Source organism: Marmota monax, unplaced genomic scaffold (assembly GCF_021218885.2).
Source record: "Marmota monax isolate L192 unplaced genomic scaffold, Marmota_monax_Labrador192_F-V1.1 WCK01_AAM20220418_F8-fsc00005, whole genome shotgun sequence".
Lineage (NCBI taxonomy): Eukaryota > Metazoa > Chordata > Mammalia > Rodentia > Sciuridae > Marmota > Marmota monax.
Window position 1 is genome coordinate 29,927,753 of NW_026692254.1, and position 14,678 is coordinate 29,942,430.

Sequence of the window (14,678 nt, forward strand, 5' to 3'; positions counted from 1 at the left end):
AAGTGAACTCTAGATATCGCGAGACTTGCCTGCAACCTTTTCTTTTGCTTGCCGGAAGCGGAAGTTGAGTGGCTGCGGGATTCCAGGGAGAGAGTCTCCATTACCTAAAAGAGTCGAAGGGGTCCGGCGTTCTCCTGTGTGGTGGGACTGGAAGTCGCCACCGCCGCGAGGCTGGCCGGCGGGATCTGGACAGACACAGCCTTTGGCGGGTTAGTCGCCCTTTCGGGGAAACGAGGAGAAGGGAAGCGGGCGGAGCTGTGTGGCCGGCGAGCTGTTTTCCATGTGTGAGGTGGTTTGGACTAGCTAAACCGAAAGCCACTTCTCTCACGGCATCTCTGACGTACAGCTAAGATGCTTAGGGATGGAGCAGATCTGTCAGAGCCTTGGTAAACAACTTATGATGTGGTTTGAGGTCGGACTGAACAAACGCAGTTGTACAGTCAGTTATCTGCGTCTCTTCACTAAGCTTATCTCCCAGAGCAGCCAAAGCGCATCTAGTTAGTCAATACCTGGGTTTGTCACCTGCATCGAAAGTTCTGTGTGGTTTTATTTGTGGTGAGTGAATGAGTCTTGTTCGAATACAAATCTGAACGGCTGTAACCTCCCCCCGCCCCAACAAAAAAGGAATACCAGTTGTGAATGCTAGAATTGGCTTGTTCGTTCTGAAGGCCCAGCGAACGAGTGTTGTAGCCTCTTCTAAATTCTTCAGGGTAAACGCAAGTAGCACCCTTTGGACACAGCGTTGGAAGTCTTCAGAGCACTTTTAATCCCACCTTTTCATTGACTATGGCCCTTATATACTTAGTCCTTCCGTCCCCATCTTTTGAGAGTTTTCTTCAAGATTTTTTTTTTTTACCCCCTCAAAGATTTTTAAAAAAGCTAAACATTCAACAGTACAGCTGCCTCACATCCGTGGAATGGGTTAATGCTTGGATCAATTAAAAATTCTGCTAAACTGAGTGCTGTGACGCATACCTGTAATCCCAGAGACTCAGGAGGCTGAGACAGGAGGATTGCAAGTTTAAGGTCAGCCTCCTATTTCAAAATTAGGGAAAAAGTGTAGAGGCAGGGGAGGCTGGGGTGTACTACATTCCTAGTGGTAGAGGCCTGGGATTGAATCCCCAGTACAAAAAGGAGGTGGTATTTGTTTACTTGTGTTTTGGGAGATCTGTGAGAGAACACAAAAATAGAGTAGCACATTTTCCTTGCCTTACCATTTTATTGCCCATATGGATTAGGTATAGGTCATCTTTATATAGTGATTTCTGTGGTTCCTATGAATTTGTTTTAAAATTCTTTTCTTGGATTTGGGTATTTGACCTTAGTTTGCCAATGTGAGATGCATTGAAAGTATAATATTTGATAAGGCATACTCTCCATGAACAATAGCCTGAAAGGTAGGACATCTAGATTTTGTTTCTTATAACCAAACAATAATTCTGGTTTAATTTTGTCAGGATGAGGGTAGCATTATAAATGTTATAGATATGGATTTTCCCCCAACCACATGGCCAGGTATTGAACCCAGGTGCATTTACCCATTGAACCACATCCCCAGCCATTTTTATTTTTTATTTTGAGACAATATCTCACTAAGTTGCTGAGGCTGGCCTCACACTTGTGATTGTCCTGTCTCAGCCTCTGGAGTTGCTGGGATTACAGGCCTGCACCACCATAACCAGCTATAAATGGGGGGCTTGGAGAAAACACAAACTAATGAAGAAGCTGTTTTCCAATAAAACATTTCCTTGTCAAAAACTTTGTCTAGAAGTTAATACAAGAAGAAAGAGGGAAAAGGTCTGGTTTTAAAGTTTCAGTGTGCTGTCAATGCCTCAAATCATAAAATTTGTTTTATAAGTCCTTTTTTTTTTTTTTGACATGGATTCTCCATATGTTGTCCAGGCTGGTTTGAATTCCTGGGCTCAAATGATCCTCCAGCCTCAGCTTGCCAAGTACTAGGATTATAGGCATGGTTCTACCTCATCTGGCAGATTTTAGGAGTCTTGAAGCAAAGAGTAGAAACATGGAGTTTGGATTAGAAAAGGTAGGGGATGGGAATGCTAACAAGTACTTGGTCAAAGAAGACTAAATAAAGTGAACTTTTACCTTGTTTTATCAAGGATTAGACCTTCTGTAGGCTAAGCCAAAATATTTTCCTATATTTAGAGGCTGAGTATATGGGTGAAGAAATACTACCTGTTGAATTAATTCATAATTGGCCTAGAAAAGTTAGCTGATATAGATTTCAGTTTTTATAACATTAGGCAATATCTTTATTTTTTTTAAATTTTTTTTTTTTTTAGTTGCAGATGGGCACAATACCTTTGTTTTGAACCCATTGCCTCACACATGCTAGGAAAGCACTCTACCATTGAGCCACAACCCTAGCCCCAGGCAGTATCTTTATTTATAGTAGTTTTATTGTCATTTGTCACAGGATCTGGAATAAGAATTCAATGGATACCTTTATAAAGTAGTTATCCTAAATTTTAATAGCTGTGCATCTAAATGCTTTTCTCCTTGCCTGTTTTCGCATCTCTCTTACATTTTATATATTTCCCCTTTTTTATTGGCTCTTTTTCTTTCTCTTATAAACAATTATAGGTATTTTATCCTGGGTAACATAAAAGAGATAAGCCCGGTGCAGTGGTTCATGCCTTAATCCCAGAAGTTTGGGAGACTGAGACAGGAGGTTCATGTGTTCAAAACCAGCCTCAGCAAAAGTGAGGCACTAAGCAACTGACTTAGACCCTGTCTCTAAATAAAGTACAAAATAGGGCTGGGGTTGTGACTCAATGGTTGAGTGCCCCTGAGTTCAATTCCGAGTACAAAAAGAGGGAGAGAGAAAAAAAAAAAATCACATTAACCCTTTAGCTACTGGCTTTTTTTTTTTTTTTTTTTTTTAAGACAGGCTCTCACAAAGTTGTCTAGGCTGGCTCCAAACTCCTGGACTTAAAGGATACACCTGTCTCACCTTCCCCAATAATTGGGACTACAGTTGTGCATGTATCACCACTTTGAGCTTGTCTTTTTTTCTTCTCTTTTTACCTAGTCTTCTTAAGCTTTGTCTACATTCTGTAGATCTCTAGTTCCTTACCTTGCAATTGCGTAATTCTCTATCAATTGCAGTCCTGCATCAATCCCAGCTAGTCTAAAATAATCAGCTACTTATTTTTGTTTTTTTCTATCACTGTATTACCTGGCCACTTTTGACCATTCTTTATTCTTTTGCTTTGTGTGATAATCTCTTCTGGTTGGCCTCTTCTTTAACTTTGTTCTTTAAATGTTCATGTTCTCCAGGGTTCTCCTTAACACAGTCTACATTTTCTCTAAAGAATCTCATCAATGATCGTAAATCTGGAAGATTAAAAAAAAAAAAAAAACCTCCATTGGAAGACTATTAGGACTAATAAATTTGGCAAAGTAAGGTGAAGGATGTAGCTCTGTGGTGGAGTGCTTGCCTAGCATGTGTGAGGCAGTGGGTTCAGTCCTCAGCACCACATAAAAATGAATAAATAAAATAAAGATATTGTGTCCATCTACAACTAAAAGTTTTTAAAAGTTTGGCAAAGTACTAGGTTATAATAAAATTGACATACAAGAATCAATAGCATTCCTATTATAACAATGAATCTGCTGAGAAAACAATCAGGAAAACAGTTCCATTCATAATAGCCTAATAAAGAGAAAGAAAATACCTAGGAATAAATCTAACCAAGGAAGTTAAAGACCTCTACAATGAAAACTATAGAACATTGAAGAAAAACATTGAAGAAGACTTTGGAAAATGGGAAGACCTCCCATGGTCTTCATGGATAGGCAAAATTAAAATTTCTAAGGCTGGGGATGTGGCTCAAGCGGTAGCGCGCTCGCCTGGCGTGCTTGCGGCCCAGGTTCGATCCTCAGCACCACATACAAACAATGATGCTATGTCCGCCCGAAACTAAAAAATAAATATTAAAATTCATTCTCTCTCTCTCTCTCTCTCTCTCTCTCTCTCTCGCTCTCGCTCTCTGAAAAAAAAAATTAAAATTACTAGAATGACCATATCACCAAAAGCAATACACAGATTCAATGCAATCCCCATCAAAATACTAATGACATTCTTCACAGAACTAGCAAAAACAGTCCTAAAATTCATTTGGAAGAATAAAAGACTGAGAATAGCCAAAGCAATTCTAAGCCAAAAAAAGCAGTGCTAGAGGCATCACAGTGTCTGTCTTCAAATTAAGCTATCTAGCTAACAACCTGCATGGTCCTGGCATTAAAACAGACCAGTGGTACAAAATAGAATACAGACAAATTCACACAAAGGCGCCAAAAACATATTGAGGAAAAGACAGCCTTTTAAACAAATGGTACTGGGAAAACTGGTTATCCTTATGTAGAAGAATGAGACTAGTACCTTACCTCAAACTGCACAAAAAATCAACTCAAAATGGATGAAAGACATAGCCATTAGACCAGAAACACTGCAATAACTAGTAGAAAATGTCACACTCCAGCAAAGAGGCACAGGCATTAACTTCTCAACAGGACCCCCAAAGTTCAGGAAATAATGCCAAGAGTTAATGCATGGGGTGGCATCAAATTAAAAAGGTTTTTTTTTTTAAATCTTTTTTTTTTTAGTCATACATGACAGCAGAATGAATTTTGACATATAATACATACATGGAATGTACATACATCAATCATATTGTCAATTCTATTCTGCTGCCCTTCCTATCCTCCTTACTCCTCCCCTCCTCTCCCATCCTTTCTCTCCATCCAATCTAATGTTACACACTTTTTTTTCTTTTTCTCATTACAACATCATATATGTATTCTGTATCACAATGAGGTTCTCCTTCCATCTTCCATGTAACTCCCCTTCTCCCTCTTTTTCCCTCCCACCTCTCTTCCTTATTTAGTGGTAGTCTTCTTCTCATGCTCTTCTTCCCTATCCCATTTGAGTCACCCCCCTTACATCAGAGAAGACATTTGGCATTTGTTTTTTAGGGACTGGCTAACTTCACTTAGCATGATCTGCTCTAATGCCATCCATTTGCCTGCAAATGCCATGATCTTGTTATTTTTTAGTGCTGAGTAATATTTCATTGTGTATAAATGCCACATTTTTTTAATCCATTCATCTATTGAAGGGCATCTAGGTTGGTTCCACATTCTAGCTATTGTGAATTGTGCTGCTGTAAACATTGATGTGGCTGTGTCCCTGTAGTATGCTCTTTTTAGGTCTTTTGGGTATAGTCCAAGAAGGGGAATAGCTGAGTCAAATGGTGGTTCCATTCCCAGCTTTCCAAGGAATCTCCATACTGCTTTCCAAATTGGCTGCACCAATTTGCAGTCCCACCAGCAATTTATGAGTGTACCTTCCCCCCCCCCCCCCCCGCATCCTCGCCAGCACTTATTGTTGTTTGACTTCATAATGGCTGCCATTCTTATTGGAGTGAGATGGTATCTTAGAGTAGTTTTAATTTGCATTTCTCTAATTGCTAGAGATAGTGAGCATTTTTTCATGTATTTGTTGATTGATTGTATATCCTTTTCTGAGAAGTTTCTGTTCAAGTCCTTGGCCCATTTGTTGATTGGGTTATTTGCTTTTTTGTTGTTTAACTTTTTGAGTTCTTTGTATACTCTAGAGATTAGAGCTCTATCTGATGTTTGAGGGGTAAAAATTTGTTCCCCAAATTAAAAAGCTTTTACACAGCAAAGAAAACAATTAGGAATGTAAAGAGAGGACCTACAGAATGGGAGAAAATCTTTGCTAGCTCTCTCTGACAAGATTACTATCTAGAATGTATAAAGGACTCAAAAAACTTAACACCAAAAAAAATAATAATCCTATCAATAAATGGGCCAAGGAGTTAAACGCACTTCTCAAAAAAAAGGAAATACAAATGGCTAACAAATACATGAAAAAATGTTCAACGTCATTAGCAATTAGGGAAATGCAAATCAAAACTACACTGAGATTTCATCTCACACCAGTCAGGATGGCAATCATCAAGAATGCAAATAATAATAAATAAGGTAGAGGATGTGGAGAAAAAGGAATACTTTTACACTGTTGGTAGGACTGTAAATTAGTACAAGTATTATGGAAATCAGTATGGAAGTTCCTCAGAAGACTAGGCACAGAACCACCAAATAACCACTCCTTGGTATTTATCCTAAAGTAATCATACTATAGTGAGTCATGCATACCCATTTTTATAGCAGCACAGTTCACAATAGCCAAACTATGGAAACAGCCTATGTGTTCATAAGCACATGAATGGATAGAGAAACTGTGGTATATATACACAATGGAGTTATTCAGCCCTTTAAAATGAAATTACTTCATTTGTAGGAAAATGGATAGAACTAGAGACCATTTTGTTAAGTGAAATAAGTCAAACTCAGAAGGTCCAGGGTTGTATGTTTTCTCTCATGTAGAAGCTAGAGAGAAAAAAAGAAAACAAAAGTGGAGCTGCAGGGATCTCATGAAAACCAAAAGGAGATCAGTAGAAAGTGGGAAAGGAGGCGGAGCATGCTGGGGAATAATATTGGCCAATTTATATTGTTACATTGTATGCATGTACAAATAGGTAACAACAAATCCCACTATAATTCATCAATAAAAATGTGGGAGAAAAATAATCTCACCTATTCTTATAACATTAACATTGTTGATATCTCCCGTATTCATCTTCAGCCCATCTCTTACTCTCCATTACCTGTGAATTGACTCTCATTTTGGACATATGTACCACAGCTGACTTCAAACTCAGTATATATCCTTATCCATCCCTCTTCCTATAGTACCTTTGGCACCAGAATCTGTTCAGTCATTTGGTGAGAAGCCTCAGTTATGTTTTATTTCTCCCCTCTTCTCCCACATATCATCAATGGTCATTCCTCCTAAAATTCTTTTGAAACTGTTCTCAAAGTCCCTGCCTCAGAGTAACCCTCAAAGTCCCTGCCTCAGATTGACCCTTCAGCATGTTACCTACATTACTGTAGTAATCTGCCTGTTTTCTAATTTCACAAATCTATTCTCTACAATTTTAGAAAAGCAATCCTTCTAAATAGTAAATTAGATCTTGAGACTTCCCATCTTAAGCCTACCTTTGCTGACCAGAAAAAATGCAAACCTGCATTGAATACAAAGTTTTTCATCATTTGTCCCCTGCTTATCTCTCCAGCTTATTTCTTAAAAAAAAAAAAAAAAAAATTAAGATGTAGATGGACACAGTATCTTTATTTTATTTATTTATTTCTATATGTGGTGCTGAAGATTGAACCCAGTGCCTCACATGTGCAAGGCAAGCATTTTACCACTGAGCTACAACCTCAGCCCTTCCAGCCTCATTTCTTAACATCTGCTCATCTCTTTATATTTATACCACTCTGTCTCTTCTACTAGACTGGGAGGTTTTGCGGGGTAGAGGCAATGATGCATTCTTTATCTTTGCATGGTGGGCTCCTAGTCAAGTACAGTGCCTGGATTGTAGTAGTCAAGAAATGTTGAACTGAATGTCTCAAATCTGTGTTAAGTTTAAAAGAACACAGGAACTTCTGTGAATAGCCTGCCAAAATTTTTCATTCTTGACTTTTTTCATTATCAGATAAGATAGTGTTGATTTTTTTTTTAATTCTTACATAATCATCTTAAATCTTTATAGAATTTCAGGATGACTGACACTTCTGAAGCTGTTCCAAATTTTGAAGAGATGTTTGCGAATAGATTCACAGAAGATGATAAAGAGTACCAGGAATACTTGAAACGTCCTCCTGAAATGCCTCCAATTATTGAGGAATGGAATAGCAGATCTGGTGGAAACCAAAGAAATAGAGGCAATAGGTATGTATTTCTTGAGAACAAATGCAGATGTTGATTTGGGAGAGGTTAGCTTTAGTCTGTTTGATAAGGACAATGAAGGCAGCAATCAGTGTTTTCACCATGGTTATATGTACTGCCTAGTAATAGTGCTTGGCACATTGATAAGTGCCAGTAAATATTTGCTTTAATATTATGTCAGCAACATGTATTCTTTCCCTTGCTGTTCATTTGTGTGTATATATATATTTTATGTTTTTCTTGTAGACTGATATTTTCTTTGTAAATGTACTTTAAAAACTATCTTTGTGCTTAGCTGGGTGCCGTGGCCTGTAATCCCAGTGGCTCAGGAAGCTGAGGCAGGAGGATCAAAGCCAGCCTCAGCAACAGTGAGGCACTAAGTAACTCAGTGAGACCCTGTCTCTAAATAAAAATACAAAATCGGGCTGGGGATGTGGCTCAGTGGTTGAGTGACCCTGGGTTCAATCCCCAGTACCAAAAAACAAACAATTTATCTTTGTACTTGATCCCATTAAAAAAGTATTGATTCTATTCTAGAAAGAAGTTGGAAATTACCTCTATTTAATAGTTCAAAAATAATCAAAGGCATAAATTACTATGCTGATTTTATACAGTGAACAGATTTCAGTTTGATCCAGAACTGCCATATTTGGTTTGGGTTTATATTTATTTGCCTTTTTCTCTGTGAAGTGTGTCCAATATGATGCTGGAAGAATGACTTAAATCTTAGGCAAGTATTGACTAATTGGTGCTATATGTTCTGTAGAGAAAAATGTTTTATACTTTATTTGCTATTGAGAATTTATATGCACTGGGATAGATTTCTTCTTTTTTTTGTTTGATTGTTTTAATAAGGGAAGTTTTAACCTTTTTGTTTTATTGTAGGCTGCAAGATAACAGACAGTTTAGAGGTAGGGAGAGCAGACGGGGATGGCCAAGTGACAATCGATCAAATCAGTGGCATGGACGATCCTGGGGTAACAATTATCCCCAGCAACACAGACAAGAACCTTACTATCCACCCCAATATGGACAATATGGTTACAACCCACGGCCTCCGTATGGTTACTATTGATAGAAATGTCAGTGTATTTTAGAAAAACCATTTACTTTGCTAACATGACAAAGGTTTGTGTGTCTTTTCTTGGTCATAGTTTCAATTCATTTAGAATATGGATTATTATTTTTTTGGAATTTAAGATTAAAAAAATAATCTTACTGGATAGATGTTATTGTTGCTGGGAATAAATACTCCCCTAAAAACATTGTGGGTTATATTCCTTGCCTTCTACCTCAGATTCTTTTTTGTTTCATTACTTAATAGTGCTCTGAGTTGATGTATTTTCCTTGTTTGACCTCCAGAAATTCTGTCTTTAACACGTAAATAAAAACTTCAAAATAGAAATGCTTGCTTTTACTTTATAAGATAAAGGAATTTCCATATGCTCAGATGTTCTTATTTCTGAGATTCTACAGAGGGTAGTTAATCAGTTCATTAATGCACAGCTATACTTATAATGTACTGTACATAACATCAGTTGAAAGGTAAAACAACTGTATATTTCTTTTGTTGTTTGTTATGTGCCTAGGGTACTTTTGTGATTGCTTTCTCTACAAGTTTGAGTTAGCTCTATAATTAATTGGATATTTTTTTTAGTTGTTGATAGACCTTTATTTATTTCCTTATTTATATGTGGTGCTGGGAATCAGACCCAGTGCCTCACATGTATGAGGCAAATGCTCTACCTCTGAGCTACAACTCCAGCCCCTTGATATTTTTTTTAAGCGGGAAATCAAGAATAAGCTGTAAAATGAAGAAAAACTCCTTCTCAGTTCAGTGTCTTGATCTTTTTGGTGGATGGGATTAGGGCACACATCATTTTATATAAACGTTTTAAAGCTTTTTGCTAACTTAAAACCTAGCAGAGAAAAAATTTGCATGTTATACAAAAGTTTATAATCCTGTGAAGATAATGCTACGTTTTAACTGTTTTGGTATTTGACTTGGGTTGATTTTACAGTATTTTATTCATTTCTAGATGCATACTTTTGCTGCTTCCTCGTCTATAAATATAGTGATATTGTCATTTCCTTTCAGAGAATTCATTCTACTTCATATAATTTTAATAATAAGTTTTATTGAAAACAAAAATTTTAAAAAGATTTAAGCAACTTCACTCCCAAATTTTGGCAGTCAGTCTATTTATTGATTTGGTAAGTTGATCTATTTGGATTTTATTACTCAGTCCTTCATATCTGATTAAAGAGCTTCAGAGGAATATTAAGAGTATAAGTTTCGGGGCTGGGGTTCTGGCTCAGTGGTAGAGCACTTGCCTGGCATGTGCAGGACCCTGGGTTTGATCCTCAACACCACATAAAAATAAATAAGTGAAATAAAGGTATAATTAAAAAATAAATATTTTTTTAAAGTATAAGTTTCATCATAGATCAAAGGAATTAAAAGTGAACTTCCTAAATCTACTTTTTCTTTTAGCACTCCACTCTAGGGTTCTTGAGATTGACTTCCCCAGGTACTTCTCCATGCTCTAGATCCATTTCTCCACCTCTGACCCTTTTCCTGAAGAGTCATCTTTTCTTCAGGTGGTTTTATTGGAAAGGATGCACCTAATTAAATATTCACATAGAAATGTAAATAAAATTTTTTTAAAGAGAGATAATTGTTTTTTTTTAAGAGAGAGAGAGAGAGAAAATTTTAATATTTATTTTTTAGTTCTCAACGGATACAACATCTTTGTTTTGCATGTGGTGCTGAGGATCGAACCCGGGCCGAACGCATGCCAGGCAATCGCGCTACCGCTTGAGCCACATCCCCAGCCCTAATTTTTTAATATTTTATTTTTTTAGTTTTCAGTGGACACAACATCTTTATTTTATTTTTATGTGGTGCTGAGGATCGAACCCAGCGCCCCACACATGCCAGGCGTGCGCACTACCACTTGAGCCACATCCCCAGCCCAGAAATGTAAATAAATTTTTAACTTGAGGTTTTTACTATACCCTTCTGTAATCATATTAATAGACAACAGGCCAGTGGTGTTACATAAACATGGATCTTGATACTACAAATGTTTAGCCTAGAGAGTAAAAAATGGCCTAACTTCATCTCAGTATCTTCGGAAAGTAGAAGGATTATTAAAAATCTCTATCAACTAATGAAACCCAGGCACTGACCAGTTGAGACAGTAGCTGATTATGGCATTAGAACAGGATCCTGTGCTGTGCCAACTGTGGGGAGCCACCTTTGAGCTATTTGAGCATCTTCAATCGGCCTTGAGCCAAGGAGATTTAGATTTGACATTGCAACCTGTTTTGTGGTTTCTCCCACTCAATGGATTGCACAATGCACTGACCTCTGTCTTCACATGGCTAGGAAGACTGATCTCCTAGCTCTGGAGTTGGGCATAACCCATTGGAAATTGGACAGCCCACTTCCTATTTGGCGAAGAACATTCTATGGAAAACCTTTGAAGTTTCCCCCATATGATAAAGCAAACACGGGCTCTAGCCCTCTCTATTTCCAATGTGGAAGCTCGACCCCTAAGGTTGAAGAGCTGTCCTGCCCTGCCCTTGCTTTCTAAAATACCTTTTGTGTTTTGTGGGTTTTTTTTTTTTTTTTGCCGCTTTCTTTTCTTAGCCTTATTTTGTAGCCAGCTTGCATCATGCAGAGGAACCTCAAATTCCACCGCCAGCACTGGATGTGGGTGAAAAGCCAACTATTGACACCATTTAGGAGAGCTGTGGATTCAAGGGATAGCGCTGAGAGATGCTTCTCAGAATGCTCTGAAGAGGTTATTTTCCCATAGTATTTAAATATTTTAACACTTGGTACAGGTAGGCTACATGTGGTCTCATGAAAAAGTGGAAAAAGTCCTTATAACCTGAGTTATTTCTGCATTTTGCGTAAATAATCTATGGTAGTGGTAGTTTTTGTTTTTAGCAGTCATTATCCACCTGACCCCTGGTGTGCTTAAAACAAGATAGAAATAAAAGGCATGGTTATTGCTTCAGAATGCAACATGAAAAAAATAACATAATTTAAGAGTAAGAACAAAAAGTTAAAATCATGTTAAATAGAATTCTTGAGATAGTTTGTTGTAATCACATACTGCATTCGATTTAAGGAGTCCTGGCTTCAAATCCTGTGCTTGCAAAGGTACCTGACCTTGAGACACTCAACTCTTGTGATTATTTGCTCACTTAGGAAAATGGGGACAATATATACTTGCCACCCTTGCAGAGTTATAAAAATAAATGAACCAACTGTAGAATAGGAATAACTTGAGAATAGGGACTAGAATTGTGGCCTTTAAACCCCCAGGGGCACATAATAGGCCTAATGTAAACATTTGTTGAATCAACCAGTGAAGATTCTGATGTGCAGTGTTGATATGAAGGATGTAAAGTAACTGATAGAAGATGAGATAGAGGAGGAGACATTGAGAATTAAGGAGTTATGGTGGTTTTCCTATGTGAACTCATGTGAATAGACAAAAAAAGGAGAACTTCAGGACATAACATGCACTTAGAATGTGGAAGAAAGTCCATGAGAAAGTTGAGCTAAAACTAGTAGCATTTGCTGTTTGGAAATTGGCACTGACTTAAAAATGTCAAATGTTGATTATTGAACCTATCAGATTAATGTCATTTTTGAAAACAGCTTGCTGGGGACTTGTCTATATTTGTGTTTTGTTTTTGAGTGGTAGAAGGGTTTGGGATATAGGAAGAATAACAACCTTGAGTCACTGCTTTTAGAATAGTTTTTGGTTTCTTGAAACTATGTAGGAAAAAAATATCTGGGAAGATTTCTAGCGTGGTTTTGGTTTCCAAAGTTGCATTCCGTATAATGCTCACAGACCAGGATATAATTTTTCCTTTTGTATTTTATCTGCCTAAGGAAAAATATAGGACGTTTTTTTTTTTAAAGAGAGAGAGAGAAAGAGAGAATTTTAATATTTATTTTTTAGTTCTCGGCAGACACAACATCTTTGTTTGTATGTGGTGCTGAAGATCGAACCCGGGCTGCACGCATGCCAGGCGAGCGCGCTACCGCTTGAGCCACATCCCCAGCCCTAGAACTTTATAATAGAATAAATAGTGACGAAATGTCAGTCAGTCCCGTCTCCCCCTCCCCCAAGAAGAAGAGTCTCCAGCTGGGGTTGTGGCAGAGCACGTGCCTAGCATGTGTGAGGCATTGGGTTCGCTCCTCAGCACCACACAAAAATAAAGGTATTGTTTCCATCTGTAATTAAAAACAATAGTTTTTAAAAAGCAAGGTGTCATGTCAATTTAACTTTAGAATGCTAAAATGGAAGGAAGTGATATTTCACTATGAAAGTTACTGTCAGGACTAATTTTGAACTCTAATACATGTTGTTCCTAAATACAGTTTTTTAATACCTTAAACATTTCCTACTTTCTATTTCACTTGATTGATTAAACCTCTGTTATTACAGTGACACAATACCAGAAATAATCAAGAAGGAAAGGTTTATTTTGGCTCATGTTTCCTTGGCCCTGTTGTTTTTGAGCCTATGACAGGGCAGTACATGATGGCAGAGGAGGCCTGGTCATGTTATGGTGGTTTGGAAGTGAAAGAGAGAGGAAAGGGCTTGAGTTCAAATATTGAGTTCAAATATTGAGTTCAAGGGCATGCTGCCAATGATCTAACTTTCTCACTTAACCCCATCTCTTAAAGGTTCTATTCTCTCAGTGACAACATAGGCTGGGAGCCAATCCTTTCACATATGTGCCTTTGGGAGGCATTCAAGATCTAAACTCTATCTGGGCATAGTAGTACAGACCTGTAAGCCCAATAACTTAGGAGGCTGAGGCAGGAGGATCCCAGGTTTGAGACAAGCCTGAGCAACTTAGAAAGTCCCTGTCTCAAAAAAAAAAAAAAAAAGACAATAGGCCGGGGGCAGGGGGGAGGCTGGGTGTGTATCTCAGCAATAGGACATCTCTAAGTTCAACTCCCAGTAGCCCCCCAACATAACACACAAAGATCTAAACTATAGCAGAACCCAAACACAAGATTTGGCTACATATGAAAAATATGCTGTAATCTATAGTGATGCCCTAGTACAGTTAGTAGTGAAAAAAATTATTAGGAAATAATACTCCCAGGTCGAGGTGGTTTGTATTACCATTGTATTGTTAGCTGGAAATCTTTACTAATGAAAGCACTTCGGTAATGACAAAGAGGTATTGTATATGAATTATTCACTGAAAAGCCTGTTTGGATTTTTTTTTTGTCCTGTATTTTGATCAAGGAATGAATGAATTAGTGAATGGATAGTTGTTTATTTCAAATGGGGACTTTAAAACTAAATTGAGTTTCCTTATGAAACTCCTAATTATGTAGGTCACTCAAAGAATTCTTCCTTTTTATAAACTTAGAAAGGTTATGCTTTTAAGATGTTCAAGTTTTTTAATTTAGAATAAATTAAGACCAATAGGATTCATATACAGCTGTGTGTGTGACATTCTGTGATATCTAAACAAAGATTTCTCCTGGATCCTGCCATATTAAATTATTGTGGAACTGAATCAACAACTAGATCCAATTAGAAGATTATACCATTGGACTCCAGGGAAACCTTGAGAGTAAATATTTCATCCTTTCTAGAAATCTGTGTGTTATCTATAAGGACCAGCTTTTGAGGAACATGCAAGTAGAGATCCCTTGATCTGTGGACATTCTGAGAGAGAATGGTCCTGGGCCACACTGGCTTCTTGGGTGCCTATCAGTATGGCTGATAACACAAGTTATCACGGGGATGAGAAGAAGTAACTGCAGCTGCTGTAACCATGCTCAGGC

General features: G+C 37.7%; 1 protein-coding gene across 1 annotated transcript; it reads left to right on the plus strand.

Moving 5' to 3' along the window:
- Positions 1 to 57: 57 nt before the first annotated feature.
- On the plus strand, positions 58 to 9,245 carry Ramac (RNA guanine-7 methyltransferase activating subunit). The gene is made up of 3 exons (XM_046438884.2): positions 58 to 209; positions 7,665 to 7,843; positions 8,726 to 9,245. The coding sequence occupies exons 2-3, from the start codon at positions 7,674 to 7,676 to the stop codon at positions 8,913 to 8,915; spliced, it is 360 nt and encodes a 119-aa protein (XP_046294840.1). The 5' UTR covers positions 58 to 209; positions 7,665 to 7,673; the 3' UTR covers positions 8,916 to 9,245.
- The last annotated feature ends 5,433 nt before the right edge of the window (positions 9,246 to 14,678 follow it).

Excerpts from the sequence above, each read along its gene's own strand:
- Ramac (XM_046438884.2), top strand. The coding sequence starts at position 7,674 with ATGACTGACACTTCTGAAGCTGTTCCAAATTTTGAAGAGATGTTTGCG. Across the intron at positions 7,844-8,725 it reads CAAAGAAATAGAGGCAATAG|GCTGCAAGATAACAGACAGT; the intron begins GTATGTATTTCT and ends GTTTTATTGTAG.